General features: G+C 58.3%; 1 protein-coding gene across 4 annotated transcripts in view; it reads left to right on the top strand.

Moving 5' to 3' along the window:
- The window catches only part of DPP6 (dipeptidyl peptidase like 6), an 850,942-nt gene that overhangs the window by 732,643 nt on the left and 96,380 nt on the right, over positions 1-21,919 (top strand). For all 4 annotated transcript variants that reach the window (XM_004766000.3, XM_045086322.1, XM_045086321.1 and 1 more), the window contains exon 8: positions 5,569-5,689. In XM_004766000.3, the coding sequence (XP_004766057.1) occupies positions 5,569-5,689 (121 nt within the window). The remainder of the gene's footprint in view (positions 1-5,568; positions 5,690-21,919) is intronic.

The following is a 21,919-nucleotide window of genomic DNA, read 5'->3' as shown; positions in this document are numbered from 1 at the left end:
GCCCACCAGCTTTGTCGTAACCCCCGCGACGTGAGGATAAGCGTCTTACCGCCACTTACTCTGAGTCCCTGTTGGAAATACTGAGCGTGTTCGACTAACACTCCGTGGCTGCACTCACACGGGCAGAGCTTGATTTCTTCTGAGTTAACTGAAGTTTCAGGAGCTTTTGGATTCCAGAACAAGTGAAAGCCTCAATTAGTCAAAACCCAGCTAACTCCTGTATTAAGTATCAGGGTGTGCTGCCCGCGTGGAGGAGATCCGCCAGCGCACGGAGCATCCGGGAAACGAGTCTGGGCAGGGACGGCGATTCGGCCCCGTCCGTTCATCTGCGATACACCGACGGTTCTGGGCCATGAAAATGTGTGATTCTGTTGATGACCTCAGGCAACAGGGTCCTGACTCAGTAATAACGCCACGCCGTAGACCTCGTTCTAGTCACTAAACCGGGAGAGCAGAAAAACATGGAAATATTTCCCTCAAAATGGAAACCGAAAAGATCTTTTCTTTACTTCAGGAACTCAGCTGGAAAGTCGGTTGAACTGAAGTTCACGGCCCTCCGGAGAATTCCGACTCACTGAACTTTCCCAGAATTCACTGTAACCATGAGAGTTGAGTCATGTGACCGCGAACCGTATTGAGTCAAAGTGCTCCTTAAAAAATCAGACTAATAAAAAAGGTGAAGTGTTTTGTAAGAAATAGTGAAGCTTGTACTTCCAGTCCCGTTGGGTGTGTACTTCTGACCTCTCTGTTGAAGACCCGGGTGCGGGCAGGCCGGGGGCAGGCTGACGTGGCTGTACGTATGTGGGCTCTCGCCTGCTACTCCGGGGCGGCAGAAGGAACTAAAGCGCCCAGAGGTGAGGAAGGGATGGGGCTCGGTGAGTCAGGACACGGGGAAGCAAACGTGCCGGAGACCTTCGTCTGCCATCTGGCTCACACGGGTCCGTAAGGGGCACGGCCACACTCGTAGTCCTGGTAAGGATGCCGAGCGGGGAAGAGGGGCGTCCCCACCTGGCTGGCATCTGAGGGGACCGTGGAGAAGGACGTGCAGGTGCTCAAGGGGCAGCAGCTCTGGACGGCAGCGAAGGCGACACGGATCAGACCATCAGAAGCTGCCGGCAAAGTCCGAGGGGGGCGCGCAGGAGCCACACGTCAGGCCCTCAAAGTAGAGGAGATGGTCCCACTTCCCACTCCCTCATGTGCCCTGCCTGGACCTTCGTGCTCCCTCATGCCAGAGCCTCTCCTCATGCAGCCACGTGCGTGTCGTGGAGAGGCAGTCACGGGGAGGGCAGCAGCTGGGTGGACGGAGCCCAGCACAGCCTCCCGGGAGGCCCGAGACACGGGCAGGCAGCGGGGGAAGCCGTCTCCGGTGAGGAGAGAGAAGGTCCTGAGGAGGGGACACTTGGAAGCCCCAGAAAGGGCAGAGCTTCCGGAAGGGGCATCAGCATCGCAGGGTGCAGGATGCGGGGACTGTCTGCTGTCCCCAGCAGGTACCGTGGTGCCCGGAGACCACACGGGGGGAGAACAGAACAATCTGATTCCTTTGGGGAAACCTGAGCACATGTTTTTTAAAGCTTTCTGGAAGAGAGACTCGAGGCCAAGCTCCGTGCCTGGGATCACAGGGCCTCGGGGTGATGACGCGTGCTGTAGGCTCGGCAGCCTTTCCACTGACGATGCTCGAGCGGCCTCGGGTCCCAGGGCAGCTGTCAAGTGCGGAATCTGGACAGACACCGAGGGCACGGTCATCCTGAGATAGAGGTGGACAGCCCCTTGACTGAACGGATTCTAGAACCGCGGCTGGTAGGACCTAGGAGCTAGCCAGCGAGGTCCCGCAGTCACGCAGCCCCAGACCCAGGCCTACCTAAGTACAGCAGGGCACGGGGGCCACCGGTGAGTGCTGCTGTGTCAGCCGGAAGATCCTAACAACGGTGACACTGTGACATCACCCTGGGCGTTTGTGTTCTTCTGCGTGAGAGAGAAACGGCCAGAGGAACAGCGGGGACTCACGGTGGCTCCGACACTCATCCCTGGTCTCGGGCTCATGGCTGGTTAGAAATCACACCGTTCGCTTATTTAACAAATTGCTATAAAGAGGCGGTGTGCCATGGCACAGACCGCCTGAGTCCCCGAGTTCCTGTCTCCCCTTGGGGCACAGCGTTTCGCATCCCCAGGGCCCCTGGCCTGGACCCCCACTGCACCGCCGGCCAGCAAGCTGTCGGTCAAGCTACTCAGCCTCCCTGCGCTTGTGTCTTCCTCCTCGAAACAAGGCCGCGGCGGATCCACAGCGTCGCGTGAAAACGAATGAGCGTTTACCAAGTATATGAAAATGCATGGTCGACATGTGTCCACAAAATAACCCGAAATGGACCAAAGGCCCGAATGTAAGTGTTAAAACTATACGAGCCGTAGAGGAAACCATGGGGGTAAACGTTCATGACCTTGGACTTGGCCATTCTTAGATGTGACATGAAAAGCACAAGAGGAAAAAAGAAAAAAATTCTGTAAATTGGCCTTGAGCAAAATTAGAAGCTAGTCTGGCTCCAGTGTCGCCTCCCCCAAAACCTCTCCTGATCCCTCCCGATGGAACGGGTTTTTATGGTGGTGATGCGACAACAGCAGACACGCCACTGAGCCAGCACTCGGTGCGGGCGCTGCTCCACGCACTTCCCAGCGTCCGCTCACTCGTCACACCCGCCAGCGTCCGCTTCTGCTGCCATCTCCAGTGACGGAAGAATCTGAGCCCGGGTCACGCCATGCCAGCTCTGTGCCCTCACGGGCTGTGACGCGGAGCTCTGTGCCCCGAGCTGGTACAGTCTCGACCCCCGTTTGCAGATGTGAGCCCCTGCGTCTGCCTTTGCCCCGGCAGGTCCCCCTGTGTCGTCGGCCCACCGTGACTCCTGCAGGGGAGGGAGAGTGAGGGAGACGGTCAGGCCAGTGTCCTGGAGTCCTGGAGGGCCTTGAACCCTGGACCAGACGTTTAAACTCGGTTCCATGCCCCAGGAAAGCCACTGCTGGTTTCCAGGAACAGTGCTTTAGGAAACAGGATCGGGACTGGGACGCGTGAGATGCTTCGAGGGAGGGAAGCAGGGACACCTTGCTCTATGGGGGGCCCTGGGGGGGTCAGCCCCAGCAGGGTAAGGGAGAAGCCACTGCAGGAGGGGAGCTAAAGTCTCTGCACGTCGGGGGGCGAGGCGGGGACCGGAGCGGCACGGGGAAGGCATCGAGGTGCTCCCAGGGCGCTGGGAACCGCGGTGATGGCCCATGTGCCGAGCAGGGCTGGGGGGTGGAGGACTCCGCCGCCGGCCCCAGTGCCTGTCCTGCCCCTGCCAGCGCCTGTCCCCAGGTGCAGAGCTGCGCACAGCCCCATCTCCGACCCTGGGAGCTCCACCGGCAGGTCTGGAGGAAAACGGAAAACGCCTCCCAAGCACAGCACACTCTTCCTTACAACGTGTTTCTTTTCATTTTCCTTCCATTAAAAATAAAACAAGGTGATAAAGGATTTAATGTCTATCGGAGCACATCTTACTCACTCGAAATATTAATTGGGTGTGCTCTGATTTGATTCAGAAATTTATTACAGGCTTAGAATACATAAAAGAGGTTAAAATTTAGTAATAACATCTTCCCCTTAGGCAAACTCACGAGAACAGCCACTGAAGTTAGATCAGGATGCATACGTGTGTCTGGGGGTCTCCCAGCTCCTTCCCGGTTGGAGTGAATCCCGGAAGTGCCAGGCGTCCTCAGCAGAGATCTGACACTTGGCACTTTCAGATCTGCCGTCGGTGAAAGCCATCTGGGGAAACTGCCTTTTTTGCGTTTTCAATTTAAAAAAAAAGTTAATATTTCCACCTTTTCCTCTCTCCGTGGTCTCTTAAAAGACACTGACGGTATTTTTTATAGACTCTTTTAAAAGAAAAACACCTGGTTTGAGTCCTGTGCCTGGTCCACATGGCTGGGATGGCGTGGACGTGGCCCCTGGACATGGAAGACTGGAGCAGGTGCAGAAACTCGGGGCCCAGCAGGTGTGCACGTCTGAGGGCTCGGACACTCTGCCGACTCTGGCAGAGCTTCAGGAGACATTGGGTTTTTCCTGGGCCATGGGTTTGCCCATTTGGCGGCACGCTGGAGTCACGCGGGACCCTTCTTTAAAATTCTGATTCCCGGCTCTCGCCCCTCGATACTGATCATGGGGCTGGGCTGGGGACCAGGCAGTGGGGTTTTAAGGGCTCCCCAGATCCTGATAGTGGCCAGCATTGGAGAACCACTGACCAAGACCGTCCTGCCCTCCACGAGCGGGTCACCGCCACCCAGCGACTCAGGAGCACCTCTGCCTTCACCTAGACCTGGGTTCACTCAGCGCAGTCAGCGACCCCTCCCGGCTGGTGTCCCCAGCACCCCCTTGTGAGATGACCGGGCCAGCCACACGGTCCCCCACTCATGGCCCTGCTGCCTTCTCGTCACCGGAAGACTCACATCAACTGGGTTGCCCCTGCTGCTGGTGGGGTTCCACGAGAGGGGACAGACCCTGCGGGAGCCGGCACCTGCTGTTCCCTGTCCCTCACCTCCTCGCCACCTCCGCAGACACCCCGCGCCCACGCCGGCTCGGCTCTCCTCCTGTGCTGCTGCTCCTGTGCACTGAGCTTCTTGGCCCATCTCCGTCCTACTCTTCGCCGCGCCCTTAGCACGAACAGCACTTTCTTGAAACCCCGTCGCCTGGCGCGGCACGGGGGACCCTGGGGGACCTCAGGCTGAGCGAAATAAGCCAGTCTCAGAAGGACAGATATTGCGTGATTCCATTTACACAGGATGCTTCGAGTCACCAGCTTCGTGGAGCATCAGCGTTCGTGGGGACAGTCTCTGCGGGGATGATGGGAAGGTTCTGAAGATGGTGACGTGCTGGTGGCACAATCGTGTGAATGCGCGATGCCACCAGATTATACTCTAAACCGTGGTCATGGTGGCCAGCTTTGCGTCGTGTGTGTTTTTCCACAGTAAGAAAAACTTCCATCATGTTCTCAGTGAATCGTTGACCTAAGTTAGGGAATCCTGTTCTGTATTCCCGGAGCCCCGCTCTCCCCATCAGAACTTCTCCTGGTGAAGTCTGACTCCTTTACTGGATTGTAAGTGGAATGAAAGCCCGTTTGTGTCCCACCCCATTAAACACGGCACCTCCGGTGAGGGGCACGGGGGGTACCCCTCGTTAACTGACTGCAGTGACTACCGAATGAGTAAATGCCGGGTTTCCGGGGTTTGAGCCCAGCACCGCCAAGAACAGCACAGTAGTGGGAACAGACAACGCGGTTTGGTGGGGAAGCCCCTAAAGGACGAGACCCCGATTGTCCCGTCCTGGGAGATGAGAGCGTGGGGCGAACTGTGGGAAGCAGGAGACTCTGAGTAACTGGAAACGCGGGGCCCGCAGGGGAGCCCCGGAGGATCCCCGCACGGTCCTTGTTCTAGCAGAGAAACGCACCGGGCGGAAGCAAAGCACGTCACCGGCTTCAGATTTCTTAAGAACACCCTGTTCACAGCCACGTCCTGGGCTAACACTGTGTTTTCTCTCCTCCTGATTAGATATTCATCTTCGAAAACAATATCTACTACTGCGCGCACGTCGGGAAGCAGGCCATCCGAGTGGTGTCGACCGGGAAGGAAGGCGTGATTTACAACGGACTCAGCGACTGGCTCTATGAAGGTGAGCCACGCGCGGGCCCGGACGGGGCTGGGGGCCTGCTGCCTGACCAGCAGTGCTGGCTGTTTTCTTGGACTTCAGTCCAGTTAAATCTCCAGTTTCTTAAGGTTCTGCTGGGTTACAAAGATGCCGTTGGAGTTCGGGGAGCATTAGGCCGTCAGGGGAGCCCTCGCTTGGTGGCCAGGTGTGCAGAGATTTCTAGAACCCGAGGTCCTGGGGGAAGAGGCAGTAGGTGCTGTCCTGGGAGGTTTGCACGTGCAGAGCTTTCTCGAGCCCCTCCCCAGGAGGTAGGGTGCCTTGTTGTGCTGGGGGTGGAAGCAAGAGCTGGAGAAGAAATGAGAGGCAAAGCTTTCCAAGGAAGCCGGGCCGGGTGATCGGCGGCTGTGAGGACGTCTGCCGCGGTGGGTGTTTGCTCCGGCTGGCTTGCCCCTGGCGCCAGTTCTCCCCCGGAATGCATTATTGAATAACTAAAAATGTGAGCGGGAGGCTCTCTTCTTAAACATTTACGATCCATCTCCGTGCTGATGAGAATCCCGTCGTCACGGCAACACTCCTGACTGGTCGCCATCGCGTTCCGGTCACTGTTCTGGGCACTTTCCTACCTGCTGCCCCACTTCGCCGTCTGTCCATCTGAGTCAGCGCTGAAGGGCACTGTAGACGGGGCCTTAAACATGCCTCTGTTCCTCCCGGTTCTGGGGCCGCACGTCCAAGCCCGGGATGCCGGCCGAGCCCGTGTCTGTCGACCCACCGCTCTGCTCACAGACGGGGTCTCCTCGCTGCGCCTGCACGTGGCGGAGGCGGGAGACAGATCTGGCCTCCTCGTCCCCTCCTCAGGGCACCAGTCCCCCCTCGTGATCCCAGCCCCGCTCAAAGTCCCCACCCCACCCGGGACACAGGCTTCAAGGTGAATTCTCTGGGATGCAGACATTCAGCCCACACTGGCCTCACAACAGCGGGGTGACCGCACCCCCACATGGGGCAAGAGAAGTCAGGCGTTCGGCCAAGTCCACACCAAGTTAAGGCACGTGTGCTGGGGGTATCACTGGTCGAGTCTGGGGCAAGTGCTTTCTACAAATGCAGGTGGGGTCAGGATCTTTCTGCACCAGCCTATTCTCCCGAGCCTGCCTGCCTGAGGCCACACGGCCGGGGCTCGGTTCCCCATGCCAGGCCAGGTCAAGGAACGATCAAGCCCAGAAAATACCAATTTCCTCAGTGCTGTGCGTTCCTCAAGCTGGGACCGCACTGCGAGGCTATGTGCGCCGTGGGCCTAACTCAGAGAGACGGGGAAGCTTAGCACCAGTCACCATCCGCACCCCACGGAGGGCTCCGAAGCAGAAAGTTCTCTGACTCGATTTCTTGTGTCCGTTGCACACGATGAAATGCTCCGTCCTCGGGACAGAGCTGGGTATGAGTTTGACGGACGTACCCACGCTGCGTCCCGAGCACGACGTGGCGCATCCCATCGTCCCGGAAAGCTCCTCTGCGCCTTTCCTGTTCCACTCCCGCCCGAGTCTCCTTCCTGATGCCGCCACCATCCTGACGTCGTAGGGCCTGTTTCCCAGCAGACGGGCCAGAACACGGGTGCCCACCAGGGAGGTCCTCCGGGCCAGTCACCCCTCCAGGGGCTTTATTCTAATGTGGGGCTGGCAAGGCTCAGAGCACTTAGGATTCCAGGTTCTGAGTTGCTTTCCGGGCCCTGGGAGAATCGGCCTGAAGATTTTATGGCCCATATTGTCCTGGGCCCTACCTGCGGGTGTCACTGGCATGAAAAGGTAACTGGCCGGTGTCCACTCTGGTCATGCCCACAGCCAGCCCTGTACGTGGATCCTGAAAGTTCTGCACAGTAGCAACCCGAAGCCCCCCCTAAAAAAGAAAAGATCCTGGAAGCCTGGCTGTAAGAGTTTAGACAGCTCTGGGACTAATCTCCTTTAAAGAAAAAAAAAAACCCATAACCAGAAGATTTGAAATATCTTTTTTAGTATCTTCTTAATAAAATAAAAAGCTCATTGCTCGGCAATTCAAGTTAAGCTTTTGCTTCAGCAAATCCAGTGAAAGGAAATTTTTCTTCTAGGCATTTACACACAATCATGTTGGCGTGATAACGGCCCCAAATATTTCAAATCAGTCACAGCCGCTGTGGCAGCGTCCTCTGCTTGTGGTGTTCCCCAGAAGGTTCTAGACCCCCAGGCTTGGGTTTCTCAAGCAGGAGGCCTGAGAGCCTGGAGGCATCGTGGTTCCTATTTGAGTAACTGGGTAGAGGGTAGACTTTGAAGATGGTCTTCTGACTTAACTGTTTCACTTCCAGCTGCTTCTTCTAAAAAAAAAAAAAAAAAAAAAAAAGGCACCTGGGTGGCTCAGTGGGTTAAAGCCTCTGCCTTTGGCTCAGGTCATGGTCCTGGGGACCTGGGATCAAGCCCCACATCGGGCTCTCTGCTCGGCAGGGAGCCTGCTTCCTCCTCTCTCTCTGCCTGCCTCTCTGTCTGCTTGTGATCTCTGCCTGTCAAATAAATAAAATCTTTAAAAAAAAAAAAAAAAAAGATTGAGAAAAATATGGGGGCTGGGGAACGCGCTGACAGAGCTTGCAGAGGGCCACTTGGAGAGGTGAGCTCCAGGGAGACCCGAGGCTGGGTCAGGGGAGCCACCCTGCCGTCCGTGGGCTCGGAATCGTGAATGCATCACCGATTTGCTTTGTTTCCCCAAAGGGGTCTTCAATGCACGGTTCATCTCCGACGGCTGAGGGCGAGAAGGGGCGGGAGACTTGGGGGCTGCCGGGACCCTGAGCGCCTTGAACAGAGGTGTGCGCCCACCCGTGGGAGAATCCGTCCAGCTGACCGAAGCTGGAAACTCGGCGCCGTGTGCCTCCCCGATTCACAGGAGTCCTTGGCTCGTGGTGGCCACAGACTGATTCTGAAAAGTAAAGTGCAACCTCGGTTTTATTATTCTGGGCAAACGCCATGCAGTGACACCGAATTCTGTCTTGAGTATAAGATTTAAAGCTGCCTCTCGTGCCCCACAACTGTGTGAAGGTTTACTGAGGTTGGTCACCCAGAAGGGAAGAGGAAGATGTTCCTGGGTTTTTTGTGGGTTTTTTGGGGACTCCGATCCGGGGTCAGGAACTCGCACGCGGAGGCAGCTCGTCTTACTGTCCGTGACGCCTCCATCTCCCCTCGCCGCTGTGGACGGGGCGTGCGGGTCCGGCACAGGTTTTGCAAGGAGACGTGAAGCCGCTCCGTGTTGGAGCCGTGAGACGACCGTTCCTCCGCCGTCCCAGCAGGCACGTGCTCCCAGATAAATACCGCTATTCACGGACATGCCGGTATCATGAAACGGCTTGTACCTCGGGGGAGAGTGGGAGGGGCTGGGGTCACTTGAGAGCCAGGTCTTGCCCCACATAGAGAAGCCCTGATCTCCTCAAGTCCTCTGAGACGCAGGTGGGTGCGTGACGGACAGTGAGCTCGGGGCACAGTCTGGAACGTCGGGCCGGGATCACGGGCAGAGCCGAGAGAGTAGCCTGAAGGGTATTTACGTAATGCGTGATTTGGCACAGATGCGATCCCACAGCTGGATTTTAACCTGAATGTGCCCAGAGTTTAAAGGTACTTGGAGGATGTGGCCCGACCCGAGGACCGTGCGTGACCAGGCAGCCTTGTCCCAGGGGAGTCAGCAGGAACAATGCTTAGTAGAGCCCTCAGCTAGCTTCCCTGTGTGCGTAACTCGAGGTGGTTTTACGATCGTCCGGTCGGGCACCCGGATGACTGTGCCCGTAATTCGGGAAAAGTCCGTGCAGACCGCGATGCCTTATGCTGTGCCCATGCCTGGTGCCCACTGTGGCCTCTGTCCTTCCGTTTCCTAGAGCCCCCAGTGGTCCTCCCCGTGGCCACGGCCCTCATGGCACTCTGCCCTCTGTCCACCCACCCGGGACCCCCAGATCCCTGTCCACCAGGCCCTGGGCTGCCTGCCTCCCCCCCGGAGCTGGTGTGGAAGAGAGGGGCTGTGGCAAGGCGGGCCAACGGGCCCCTTGCCCACGACTGCTGTGGATGGAGGTGTGTCAGCACACCCCAGGTTCGAGCTCAGAATGTTCTAGAAGCACTGTTCTCCCCATGGGCAGGCTTGCTGTAGAGTTCTGCTAGGCTGGCTTGTCCTGCACATACAGCAAAGCGTGGTCCCATGTCCTCATGTGCCGGGCTCAGCCTTCCATCTGGAGCCTGCGGCGCCGGGACAAGACTCAGGCCTGTGGTTCTTGACACTGTTTGCTGGAGCATCTTGTCCAGGGTCGGCACAGGTGACCCGGCAGCGATTTGTCCCAGCGAGGTGCTCTGAGAGACATCTGTAAAAGGTCAGGGGGCCCAGGTGGATAGATCCGTTACCTCCTGATTTGAGGCTTTGGGATGACTCCAGGCCTTACCTCTGATCCACCAAAGGCTGTTGCTGGGGAAAGTTTCCGTGGGAAGAGACGTCACCGTGGTGAAGGCCTTTGTGCAGATCCGTGGGTTGACCTGACTTGAGTTTAAGGTCATGGCTTGTCAAGTACGGGGAGCCGTGTCTGCTTTAATGCACGTCGATGTCTGGTGTGTGTCCAGCGCCCGCTCGGCTGAGGTCGCAAGCAGACCAAGCCCCCTGGGACTCCGGTGACGGTCCGTCTTCTGGGGCACAGCCCGCGCCTGGCACCGTGGGAGGGAGCTGGGGGGTGTATTGCACAACACCATCTTGCCGGTGAGAACGAGTGTCCCACACCTCTGAAGCCGTCCTTGAAACGTCCAAACAGACACGCAGATGATGAGGATCTGCGGGGCGTGTGGACTCACGCTGGCTGCAGGTCCCCGACGGCTCCTCTCGCATTAACCGTGTCTGACGTGCCCGGTCAGGGTAGTCCAGCTGCTCAGAAACTGCCCTGGGAGTGGACGGAAGTGAGTGATTCCGTCGTACGTCATTCCGACTGGACGGAGAGTTTTAACCTGCGTGATGTGGCCCGTCGTGGACAGACTTGGAATCCTGTGCACGTCTGCGTGTTACTCAAACCGTAGATGCGTGGTTCTTTGGACTTCGTGTTGGTTATGTCTCTGATTGGCAGGACGGGAAATCTCCGGTCAGACCAAGAAATCTCGGCCGGCGCGTGGCCAGAGGCTTGGGATGGGCTTGATGGAGCTGCCCCGGGCGGACGGCACAGCTGTGGCCGGACGTGAGCTACACCACGTGGCAGCTCGTGAACTCGGATGAGGGTTTCAGTCTGTGGGTCTCTGTTTCCTCGTCTGCAAAACAAGGGTGGTCGCCATCCGTGCTCCCTGAGGCCGTGAAGGAAATTAAATAAGCTGATGCCGTTCTTAGCACAGCTCCTGGCGCAGGGGAGCGCCCCTATTAAACCCCCGGTCACTGGACCTGCTAGTTTCCCCAAACCGGAAACACAGCAGAAGTCATGGCCACGTGCTGACCTAGAATCGTCAGGAGTCGGGAGCACGAATGTGTAGTTCCTCCTTCCCCGGCATCAGTTCTGAGACCCATTCAACTCTCTCCATCGCCTGCGGTATCGTTATATAGGAAGCGCGTTTTCTGAGTTCTAGATCAGCCTGGAAGGTATGCGCAGAGGCGTGAACATCTCTTTGGCAACGTTCCCTCTGCCTTGAGGTTCACCGAGCTGGATCCCCAGCTCTCCCTCCTTCCTGGCACCCGCCGCAGAGACAGCTGTGTCCTTTATCAGCACCACGGTCTTGTGACTCGGTAAAAATTAAAAAAAAAAAAAAAATCACATTTCGTGAGTACTTGGAGAAATGTAATCCGCATCTGGGAAAGCCACGGACCTGTGACGCACCAGAGGACAGAGCATTGGCTAAACGCAAGGGCAGTCGTTCCGAGCAGTAAGCCGAACGCTCTCATATTTAATGTAACTAAAATGAGCATCTTTCCTGCCTCGCCCTGGGGTCCGGCTCCATAAAGCATTAATGACTCTGACTTGGGTAGCATCTAGACGTTCCCTATGGAGACAGAGAACACCTACAGCTGCTCACCCTCATTCAGCTCTGACATCGATACGGGGACGCTCCTTCCTCCTGTCCTCACCCACAGAGGGACACCTGCTAGTTTCCAGACTCTGGACAGTGGTCCACGGCAAGGGATGAAGGCGTCAGATGCATGGTTGGGGGACTAAGACGGCCAGTGCAGATGTGACTGGCTGTCAAGGGCGTGCTGGCCCACGGGGCTGGTCTAGGTGTGTCCATGCCCAGTGGCTTCCTGTGTCTCTCAGATCCCACCAGACCGTCCTGCCGGCGTGTGTCCCACACACGCCGTTCTGATCTGTCCTCATGGTGCTGCCTCAGCTCCAAACTTAGACCCAGACATTCTAGAAACTGCCCTGAGGAGCTCAGTGTCCCACGGAAGCCAGCTTGGTCTCCCTCCCTTCACTGTCGTCAGGGTCTCCGTGGCCACGGTTGTCCAGCACGTGTAACAACCTCGTTATCAAAAAGCAACAATCACTGTGAACCTCGGTTTGACAACGTTCCACTGTTTATCCCCAAAGATGAAGGAGACGGGCTGACACCGGGGTGCTGGCGACCCTCTGACCAGGACCTGAAGGCTGCGGGGTTCCCGCCGCCCAGACCCAGACTGCCATCTCGTTAAAGCAAGCCAGGGTCACCCGCTGGAGGAGTGGGACCAGGAACGTCTCCCTGCCACCCACTTGCCTCCTGCACACCCTGCCACACGAACAAACACCTCGAGTCCTCTACACGCAGCCCTGTGAAGAAAACACGACCCCAGCCTGGGTCACAGCCATGGAAACTGGCCTTACCCACAGTCGGTGAGTCCTCTGTGCTCAGTGGTTCCAGACCCGACCCCCTAACCACCTGCCTCTCGTGGCACTTTCTACACTTCCTTTTTTGCAAATAGGCTGGAGTCGCCGCCCGGGTTCTGAGCAGACCGTCACCGTGGCGTAGCCCGCTCTTGGCAGGGGCCCGTCACGCAGCAGGGCTGCCCGTGGCGGCTGAGGTCTCAGACACGGTGAGCCTCGGACGCCCGTGTACCCGGAATGGACGGTGTCTACCACGGAGAGAACAAAGGTGCTGTTGTCACGGAAAGGTCGGACCCACAACCCCCAAAGCACAGCGTCTCCAGAGCCCACAGCAGAACAAGGGGACACCATGGCCGTGCAACCCCATTGGGGACTTCTCCCGAGAGACGGGGACGTCCTCGCCATGACCTCCCTCTTCTGGTCCCCTTGTTCCCCGAAACAGATGCGCACTTCCCTCCTGACCACTGCAGTGACTGGTCATCCTGGGGTTTAATCAATGTCATCTCTTAACAGCTTCTGTACCTGGAGCGCACAAGCCAGGAGTTACCATCAAAACTACGCAGTGGACCGTTCGGTGGTGGGACTGGGGAGTTATCCAGGTCGATCTTCGGTGTTCTCCTGCTTATCTGGCCAGGGTCAAGGTGAAGCAGCAGGACACGCTGAAGAGGGACCCGTACTCTGCGTTTGGAATCTCTGGCTGGAGGCCGTGGCATCTGGGAGGGCAGCCAGGGACCCTGCGAGGCAAACACAGCTTCGAGAGATTCAATCCAGAGTCTGCCCTGCAGTCAGGGTAAAGACGGAGCTCGCCACTGACGCTGGGCAGCCCAGCGCTCCCCTCCCCAGCGCTCCCCTCCCCAAACGTACGTCCCACCTGATGAGGCAGGAAGGAGCCAGGGTTAACGTGGTCTCTGCGAAGAGCAAAACGCAACCGAAGCAAACCAAACACCACCTCCATAATTCAAAGCAATAAAGAGGCTCTCTCGCCGTGATCACACGTGCCCCCGAGATCAGGGTCTGAGTGGGGGGGCCCCGCTCCCCGTGGGCACCACAGTCTCAGGCTGCTGGGGCTGCCCTCGTCCCAGGCCTGGAAACCACAGCAGCGGGCGCTTCTGTTCACAGTATATTGTCCATAACTCACGAGCAGGGCCCAGGAGGTGCCATGCCAGCCTCCGTGCCCAGCAGGGAGAACCCGAGAACACGAAGAAGTGGCATTTAAAACTCCTCGTCTGGGCTGCACGCTTGCGAACCTCAGACCTCAGATCCGGAGCCCAGAGCAGAAGAGGAATCCACAGAGATGCTGGGATCTCTCGGAATCCGTGAGAAGGTTAGAGGATCAGGTCCAGAAGGCAGGCGGAGGACAGCAGCGGCCAAGGGGATCCCCCGGGCCCAGGCTGGTGAGAGTGGACGCCGGGAGGCGGGGAGGCGGGATACAGGACAGGACGCCGGCGCGTTACTAAACACAGAAATGCCGTGTTCCTCGCCTTGGACCACCCATATTCCACGGAGGCAGGGTGGTCTAAGAAACAGCTAGGATCCACAAGTTTCTACTACGACTCCCCGCACTGCCCGCCGCACGGCTGGTAGCTGAGGGGAACGGTCGGAACCACGGTCTCGTGCGACTGCTTCCATGGGCAGGTTGCTTGAGGTCAGCGCCGCTCCTCCTGGTGTCTCTGGGGAGCCCGTAAATCAGGGCACGTGCTCCCCCGTGAGCAGACAGGTTCCCAGGGGGCAGCAGCTCGGGCTTCATGTGGAAAGGGCGCAGAGGCTCTGCTTGTGTCCCAGCAAGACGACTGATGGTTTCAGTCCGACAGGAAGACGTGATCTGGTTGGCTTGTGGAATCAGAAGTAAGAGAAGTCCAAAGGGGAACGTGCTCTCCAAGCATGAGGAATTCCCACTAGTCTCGAGAAGTTTTGCTGACAATTAATTACCTAATCCTGAGGGATTCGGTTAGATAATTTATGATGTTCTAGGGTTATACTAAGATAAGCCCATCTCTAGCTTTTTGTTCCAGAGGCTTCATGAGATTTGAGTGTTTGTGGCTATAACCCTTGATGTTCTCTGGAGCTCCCATTCCTTTTAGTCTTTCTGTGTTCTTACATCACTGGGACATTAAACCACTTACCCTGACATTGAGAGTTTTGTCAACAATTCTACGAAAACTCAAGTTGCCAGTGCTTGAAGGAGAACCAGTCTCTGCCACCTGTACCTGAAACCGCTTCATCTGAGACCCACTCGCCCCGTCCAAGCCTTCGCATTTAGTCATCGGACCGATTTCCTGACCTATTTGGGCCTGAGTTTCTTTTCCCTTTTGCGAAAACACTGCTGGGATGAACTAGAAAACTCCAAACTCCTTTTCACCACCAACATTTTCATATTTAAGTATCAGTGCTGTAACACAGAAGACGGCACGGACTCTGTATTCAAGCCAGGTGACCTCACGGCGAACGATTTACCTGCCCTCACCTGCACTTCGCAGAGGCGCTGCGCGGTGGTCCCCCATCGTGAGCGGTGGGGAGAGAGCTTGGGGGCATCTCCATCTCCTCCTTGTCCCCCGTCCCGCATGCAGGGCACTTGTGCATTCGGGAAATCTTTTCAGATGATGCCGATGCCCCTTCTCTCTACCCTCTGGCAAAACTATCGGCTTTAAAGTGATGAGCCCGATTTTCTGTCCTTTACCCCCGTTTTCCTTGCTTTAGATAAAATTTGTATTATTAGTAGAACTTTTCTCTTCATTCAGAGCGGCCCTTGGACAGGGGCAGGTGGGTGAAATGGCCGCCCAGCTTCTCCACGTCAGGTCAGCCTGAACTTGGAGGCATGGAGAAGACTCAGTCTTGTCACCGGTTCTGTGACCAGCCAACAGCAGCCTCAGGCTGGAGGAGTCGGGTTTCAGGTCGACTCAGGGGCCTGCTCATTCACTCCCCAACCTGGAAGAGGCTGTCCTGGGAAGGTTAAGCAGAGGTCACTGCTCTTGTGTTGGATTGTCCTAAAGTGCTTCTTGCATCGGGCAGAGGTCAGACGTGGAAGCCTGATGTCTCTAAGTGACACAAGCTTGGGACTCTGAGCCCCGAGCACACCCAGAGCCCAGGGACCCAGCAGTCTCCAGGGAGACACAGCACCTGCTCCCTCGGTGCTGTGTGCTCGAGCTAGTGAATCGGAGCACATTCCCAGCAAGGCCGCGGATTGTCCCTTCAGCGGAAGATGGGCACCCGAGCCTGGGGACCCCCGGGTGCTGGCTTCTCCCCAAGAAGGTGTGACCTTTCCGCTCTTAAGGAAACAGATCAGTCCAGCGTGTTGTTCTTTTTCTAGGAATAAGAGCATCTGGCACTTTATTTATTTTTTAATTTCTTTTCAGTGTAACAGAATTCGTTGTTTTTGCTCCGCACCCAGTGCTCCGTGCAATCCGTGCCCTCCCCAGTACCCACCACCTGGTACCCCAACCTGCCACCCCCCGCCCCTTCAGGACCCTCAGATTGTTTTTCAGGGTTCATAGTCTCTCATGGCACTTACTTTATTAAAAGAAAACCCAAGCCCTTGTGTGGACACGAAGCGTGTGAAGTGTTAGGATCCTAAACAGATGTTCCTGGGAAAGCGCCGCCAGGAGGCTGTCACGTCACTTGCTGGAGGAGGCGGGCCTGGCCCACAGGAACCCACGGCCAGACTGCTGAAGGTTCCAGATCGACTCTTCCTCCGCTCCACTCCGCTCTTTTCTGGACTCTTACGTGTCCTGCTCAGGCCGTCTTCGTCAGGCTCTGGCCTCTCTTCCTCCCCATCACAAGGCTTCCGTCACCATCACTGTCACCGGCCAGCCCCTCCCCCTCCTGCAGGGGTGGGGACGGTGAGGAATTTGCATGAGACAAAGTCCATCCCCGGAGGAAGACATTCCAAGACTGAGTCACTCCTAGAAGATGGTGCCTGGCACAGCCCTGGCCTTTCCAGAGCGGAAGGGAAGGAGGAGATGAGGGGCACGAGACTCCGACCCTCCCCTCCCACGGCGCACATACGACAGCGCCCGGGGAGCCGGCACTCCCTCGCGGAACGAGCTTCCTCCCGTCCCCAGGTGTGCGTCCCTGCACCGACCCTGCCCCAGATCCCCCAGGGCCCTCGCGGCCAACAAAGATGCTAGCTGATCCGGACCCGCCTCCAGGAAGTTTATATAATTCAAGACGGTGTTTAATCAAGTCCTGAGGATGTGACACAGGTTAGACCATCTGGGCAGAATGACCTATTCCAATTTAAGACGACAAAACACAGAAATCAGAGAACCGAGCAGCTACTCAGCGTCTTCGTTCGCGAGCTCGTTAAACCTTTTCCCAAATATCCTTCCATCAAGGTATTACCCATACGTGGTCTCCAGGCTCTTCTCCCGTTTCTGTCTTTCACCGGATCCTGCAAGATAAGACCCAGCGTAAGCTCGTCCTACTGTGGAGACTTACAAAGTCGCTAGGGGAGAGGCTGATGATTCCAATGTTTGTTGCTCTCTCCCTACTTGGTCACCTCCCTGAGGACCCAAGAAAGACAGGCAGGGGGTGTCCGGGCTTCCCCGCCCAGCTCTGATGGGCAAAGCCTTCCCTCCCCCGTGGCAGGGCATGGAGGGTAGGTGCCCACGGAGCAGGACCCTCCAGTCGGGCTCTGTGGCTCCCCCGGCGGACAGCCATTCTGCACCCCTAGGCTGTGGCTTCTCTGCCTGCCTGGGCATCTCAGAAGCCCTGGCAAGGAATTCAGGAACCCCCAAGTGGCTCTGGAACTTAGAGAGAGAGAGAGACCAGTGCTTGGCATCTCCTCCCCAAAATCCTCCACATCCCAGAAATTCTCCTTTATCCTAAAGACAAATTAAGGTTTCTGGGGACTCTTCAGGGAGCATGACGTGTCCTACCTTGATGACCACGTGCATCAAAACAAAATAAAGCCAGACACGCGACAGAAAGCAGCACGGGTGGTTATGGCCGCAGTCTGGGAATTCGGTGGAGGTGGGGGTTTTCCTAACTGCCACGGTCCGTCCAGCAGCTTCCCTAGCTCCGTGTCCTCTCCAGCGCGGGCGGGCGTGGGCTCTCTCTGGGGGCCTGGGTTTCAGGGAACCACTTTCATTTCATTATAGCATTTAACTGAGTCTGGAAAAATCATCATTAAGAGAAAGGAGAGCTGAAAAGGGAATTGAAAACCACATGAAGAGTTTGGGGATCCGGGAAAGGAAACCACCCCGCAGCGCGTAACCGGCCTCCGCTGACAGCGGCCCGGCAGGGCAGGGGCCGGAAAGGGACGGATGCTTTCCGCCCTGATGTCGCCCGCAGCAGGCCTGCACCCAGACGGAGGACGTGAGCCACAGCCACGGCGGGAGCCTGGGTGTGTGTGCGGATGTGTGTGTTTGTGTGTGCATGCGTGTGTGTGAGACAGAAAGCTGGGTTCCAAGTAACTGCTTAATTAAACAGCTACTTTAACGGAAGCGTGAGGACGTTGAGTTTACTTGCGCCGAGCGTCACGGTCTCCCCGTGGCGTTGCCGGGCTCCTCGAGCGCTGCCCTTCCCGCACAGCGTGAGGGAGCCCCCCATCCGGAGGCGGCGTGGCCCGGGCTCGCCCGACTCACCCACATGCATGGGGCCCAGGGCACCGTCCAAGGCCACGGGCGACCCCCCAAAGGCAGCTCCTTGAAAATGTCCTACTTGGTGGACCGCAGCTGCAGAGAGAAGCAGGGCATCTCCCCGCCCCAGGACAAACAGAAGGAGAGCCGGAGAAGCCGCAGTAGCAGCCAGCGGTTGGGATGAAAATCTGTTCCACCGTCCAGCCCGGACCAGAATCAGACCCCGAGGTCAGTCCTCCCTCCCTGGAGACAGGCAGGCCGCGCTGCCCTCTGGTGGTGGGCCTGGGCGTACCGGCCGCCGGTGCCGGAGCAGGTGCTGGGCTGTGGCTGTGCCCCAGGTGGCCGACAGCTACGGCGACAATGAGATGCTTGCGGTGCGAATCACGCAGGTCCCGCGGTGCCGATGAGTGAGGAGCCCACCAGCCTCGCAAGGTGAAGGCTCTGTTTACCTCCTGGCCCGATGGTCAGGTCTCTCTTTTAACCCCCGTTCATTCTGCTCCCGGCGCCTTGGATAAAATGTTCAGGGGCAGCAGAGAGGCGGGGGACACGGGCAGGAAGGAATAGTTTTCCGTATTTAGAACGAGGCCGTGTATTTCTGAACGCAGATCTATCAGGCATGTTATTTATGTCTCTTGCGATTTCCCAGGACCCAGATTCCTCGGGGTGCTTTATAGTGGGGGTGGAGGGAGCAGGCCCGGACACGCCGTCAGGACCCAGGGCCGTGTCGTTTAGGACCGGCCAGAGCCCCTTCCCAGGACGCGGCATTATCGTCTGCGTCTTGCCTCGCTGAGAGACGGCCGCCTGTAGTGCTGATGTCCCCATGGCGGAAGGATTCTCCAGATGCGGACGCCCAAGCCGCGGCCTGCGAGAAGCCGGGCAGAGGACACCGGCTGTCGCCCCACTCTGCACTCGGCCAGCCCGGCGGGCGGTGGAGAGCAGGGCGGGCCCGGAACACAGGCGAAGCCGGGCTCTGCCCCGTCCTGGTTTTCTGGGTCAGTGACTCAGCCCTCGAGGCTGCTGTGGAATCAAGCCTCCAGCAAGCTGTCAGCATCCTCAGGCCTCAGCCGCCTCCTCTGTAAAAAGGGGGGGGGGGGCAGCCGCCACAGTCCCGGTGGGAAGATCTTGGCCTCTGTGGGCTGTGTGTGTCCAGTCCCAAGTCGGACAGACCACGCCAGGCTGGAGTCCCCGCCCTGCCCATCCCCCTCGGTCCGGGGGATGCCCCGGGGATACGGGCCACCCCAGCACCAAGCTGGGGTGTCGGCTGCTGTGGACACTGCCATCCTCACGGAGGGAAGAAGGACGAGCTCGGGGCCCAGGTGAGTGCAGGCCTGAGAGGAAGCAGAGACCGTTGTGCACGTCGGTGCCGTGGGAACGTGCGGGAAGACGCGGCCCCGCCGGTCCTCTCTGCAGGCGAGGGCACCTTCCGTCCGAGCTCCAGCGGCACGACTTAGAAGAACTCTGTCGGCCCAGAGTCCCGCAGGAAGCCCCCAGCCCCCAGGGTTTGGAGCGGGACGACAAGGCCCGCCATCTCCGTGAGAGGGAAAAAGCAGAGCTCTCGCATTTGCAGCGAGGACGGGGCCTGTGAGCCCAGCCTGACCCAGCCGGGGACGGGTTCTCAAATCCCCCCGGTGAGAGCCCCCAGGTCGACTGTGCCCTTCTTGGGGAGAAGCTCCATGACAAGCACTGGTAAGTGGAAGTTCCTGCCTGCGATTATTTTATCCACACAGTGACTAACAGCGGGACCCTTCCTGTCCCTTGGCTTTAGACCACACGCGCCAGAAGGCACGAGGCGAGCACAGAGCATAGGGACGGTTGGCTAGACCGGAGGCTTCTATAAGTCGGTGGGATTTGGACGAAGGGACAGTTCCCTGGGACGGCTGCTCGTCACCATAAAAAGAAGCCAAATTTTTCTGCCAACCGCTGCACAAAATCGAACAGAAGATTCATACCACTAATCCTATAAAACAAAGCTCAAATACAATCTTTATCTTGGAAAAAGACTCCCAGAGAGGATGAGAAACGAACCATCATCCACATTTCCCTCGCAGTGCAGTCTGCCTCACGGTGCACGTGGCCTGTTCCACCGACGGGACCAGAAACCCCCGGCTCTTGGAATGCGGCAAGCCCATAGTGGCCCAGAAACGGATGCCGAGTGTCCTGTAAGGCTGGTGTCCAGGTCGAGTCAGGCTTTGGAGTCTGGTGGCCTCCACTGTCTCTACCGCTTCACGGGCATCTGAGTCCCCGTACGTCGGGCCCCGGGCAGCTGCCGCCGTGTCCCCATCAGTGCCCCAGGAGCAGCGGCACAGGGATGACGATCGGGAGAACAGTGCGGCCCCCCGCGGCTCCTCGCGACCCCGGTCCTGTCTTGGGCACTCAGCCGACGGAAGCTACGAGTGCACCTGGTGTCACTGTCAGAAAACACCCCGTGTTCGTAAAACCTGGAACAATCTGTGTTTCTTGACACCGAGTGAGGCCAGCCTTCCTCCCAGCTTGTGGGTCCCGGCCCGCAGCACGGGGACACGGCTGTCCTCATAGGCTTGGGACTTCGGGGACAGGGCGTCCTCATCGGTCGACGCTGCAGTCCCGTCTGTACAACACCCGGGAAGATGATACGGGAGAGGCACGGCGGCCGACAAACTGTAGGTACCGGCGACGCTAACGTCCAGCGGCTGCCGCCTCGCGGCCGTGGCTCCACGTGGGTCCTCGGTGGCCCCAGACCTTGGCTCACCATAACGATGCGAATGGACGGACGACAGGGACCCGAGCCAGTGGTGGAGTCTGATTTGCTTGGGTACCGGGTCTTGTATGAAGGGGAAGAGCCGGAACTTTCTCCAGGAGGGAGCAGCCCACCTGCCGGGAGAGGGGGGTGGAACCACAGAAAGGATCCGGTCGGCGCCGCGTGGGGAGACAGGTTAAAGGGAACCCACTCTCCTGTCTTGACCGTGTCCCGCCTCTCCCTGCCCACACCATGCTCCTCGAGGTTGAGAGGACCCCGTCGCAGGACTGTCTTCATAAACGTTGCCACCGGAACCATGACCCTGTGGCGTGTGGTGCCGTGGGCCCTGCTGGAGGGGGAAGGGGCAGCCCTGGGACCTTGAGGATCTGCAGGGACCTTTCTGCCCTTGGGTCTCCCTCCCACGTCGCACACCTTTGCCCCTTTCGTTCCATGGGTGAGGGATGTGAGGGCTTGAAGGCCTTGTCTGGGGCCGCGGGTCCGGGCCGGTGGGAGTGTACCGGTTTCTGTGACGTGCCGCGGCCACTCCGGGAGGGGGAGTCCGTAGGAGCAGGTTTGCGGGGCCTGCGCTCATTCTGGATCGCCCGTAGCTACAGACCACAGGCCGTGACCTGGTCTGCCACCAGCCCGGTGACGTCGGACGGTGTCGAAGGGGACGGATGCGTTAGTGGGGGAGGGGGTGATCGGGTGTAGGATGAGAAGCGGGAGAGAAACGGTAAAGACGGGAACGCTGCTGGGCCGGGAGTGTGCGCGGGGTGGTGGGTCGTGGTCCAGCCTGGTGCTGGCTGTTGTCACCAGCTGTCAGAGGGTGACAGCGCCCCAGGGTAGGACGGCGAAGGGAAGCTTGTCTGCAGGGAGTGGCCTTCGGGGAGGTGGTCCGTGGGGTTCAGGGCTCCTGCCATAGGGCGTTCTCCAAGGACAGGCAGAGGAGCCACAGCCTGCAGAGGCGTGGGCTGAGGGTCAGACCCCCTCTCGGGCCCCGCCGTCTCCCAAGCCCCTCGCTTCTCCGTGATGGCCAGCCCGACCGAGCAGCTCTGTGGTTCTGAACAGCAGGACGTGCCAAAAGCAAGTGAGGGCAGGGGGTGGCGCACGTGCTGCTCTGGGTGGGGGTGCTGGCCGTGTGGGGGAGGGAACTGGACACC

This window comes from Mustela putorius, unplaced genomic scaffold (genome assembly GCF_011764305.1).
Source record: "Mustela putorius furo isolate JIRA1106 unplaced genomic scaffold, ASM1176430v1.1 tig00000929_pilon_pilon_pilon, whole genome shotgun sequence".
NCBI classification, from domain to species: domain Eukaryota; kingdom Metazoa; phylum Chordata; class Mammalia; order Carnivora; family Mustelidae; genus Mustela; species Mustela putorius.
Note: the sequence above shows the minus strand (reverse complement) of the source record. Positions and strands in the feature narration are given on the sequence as shown.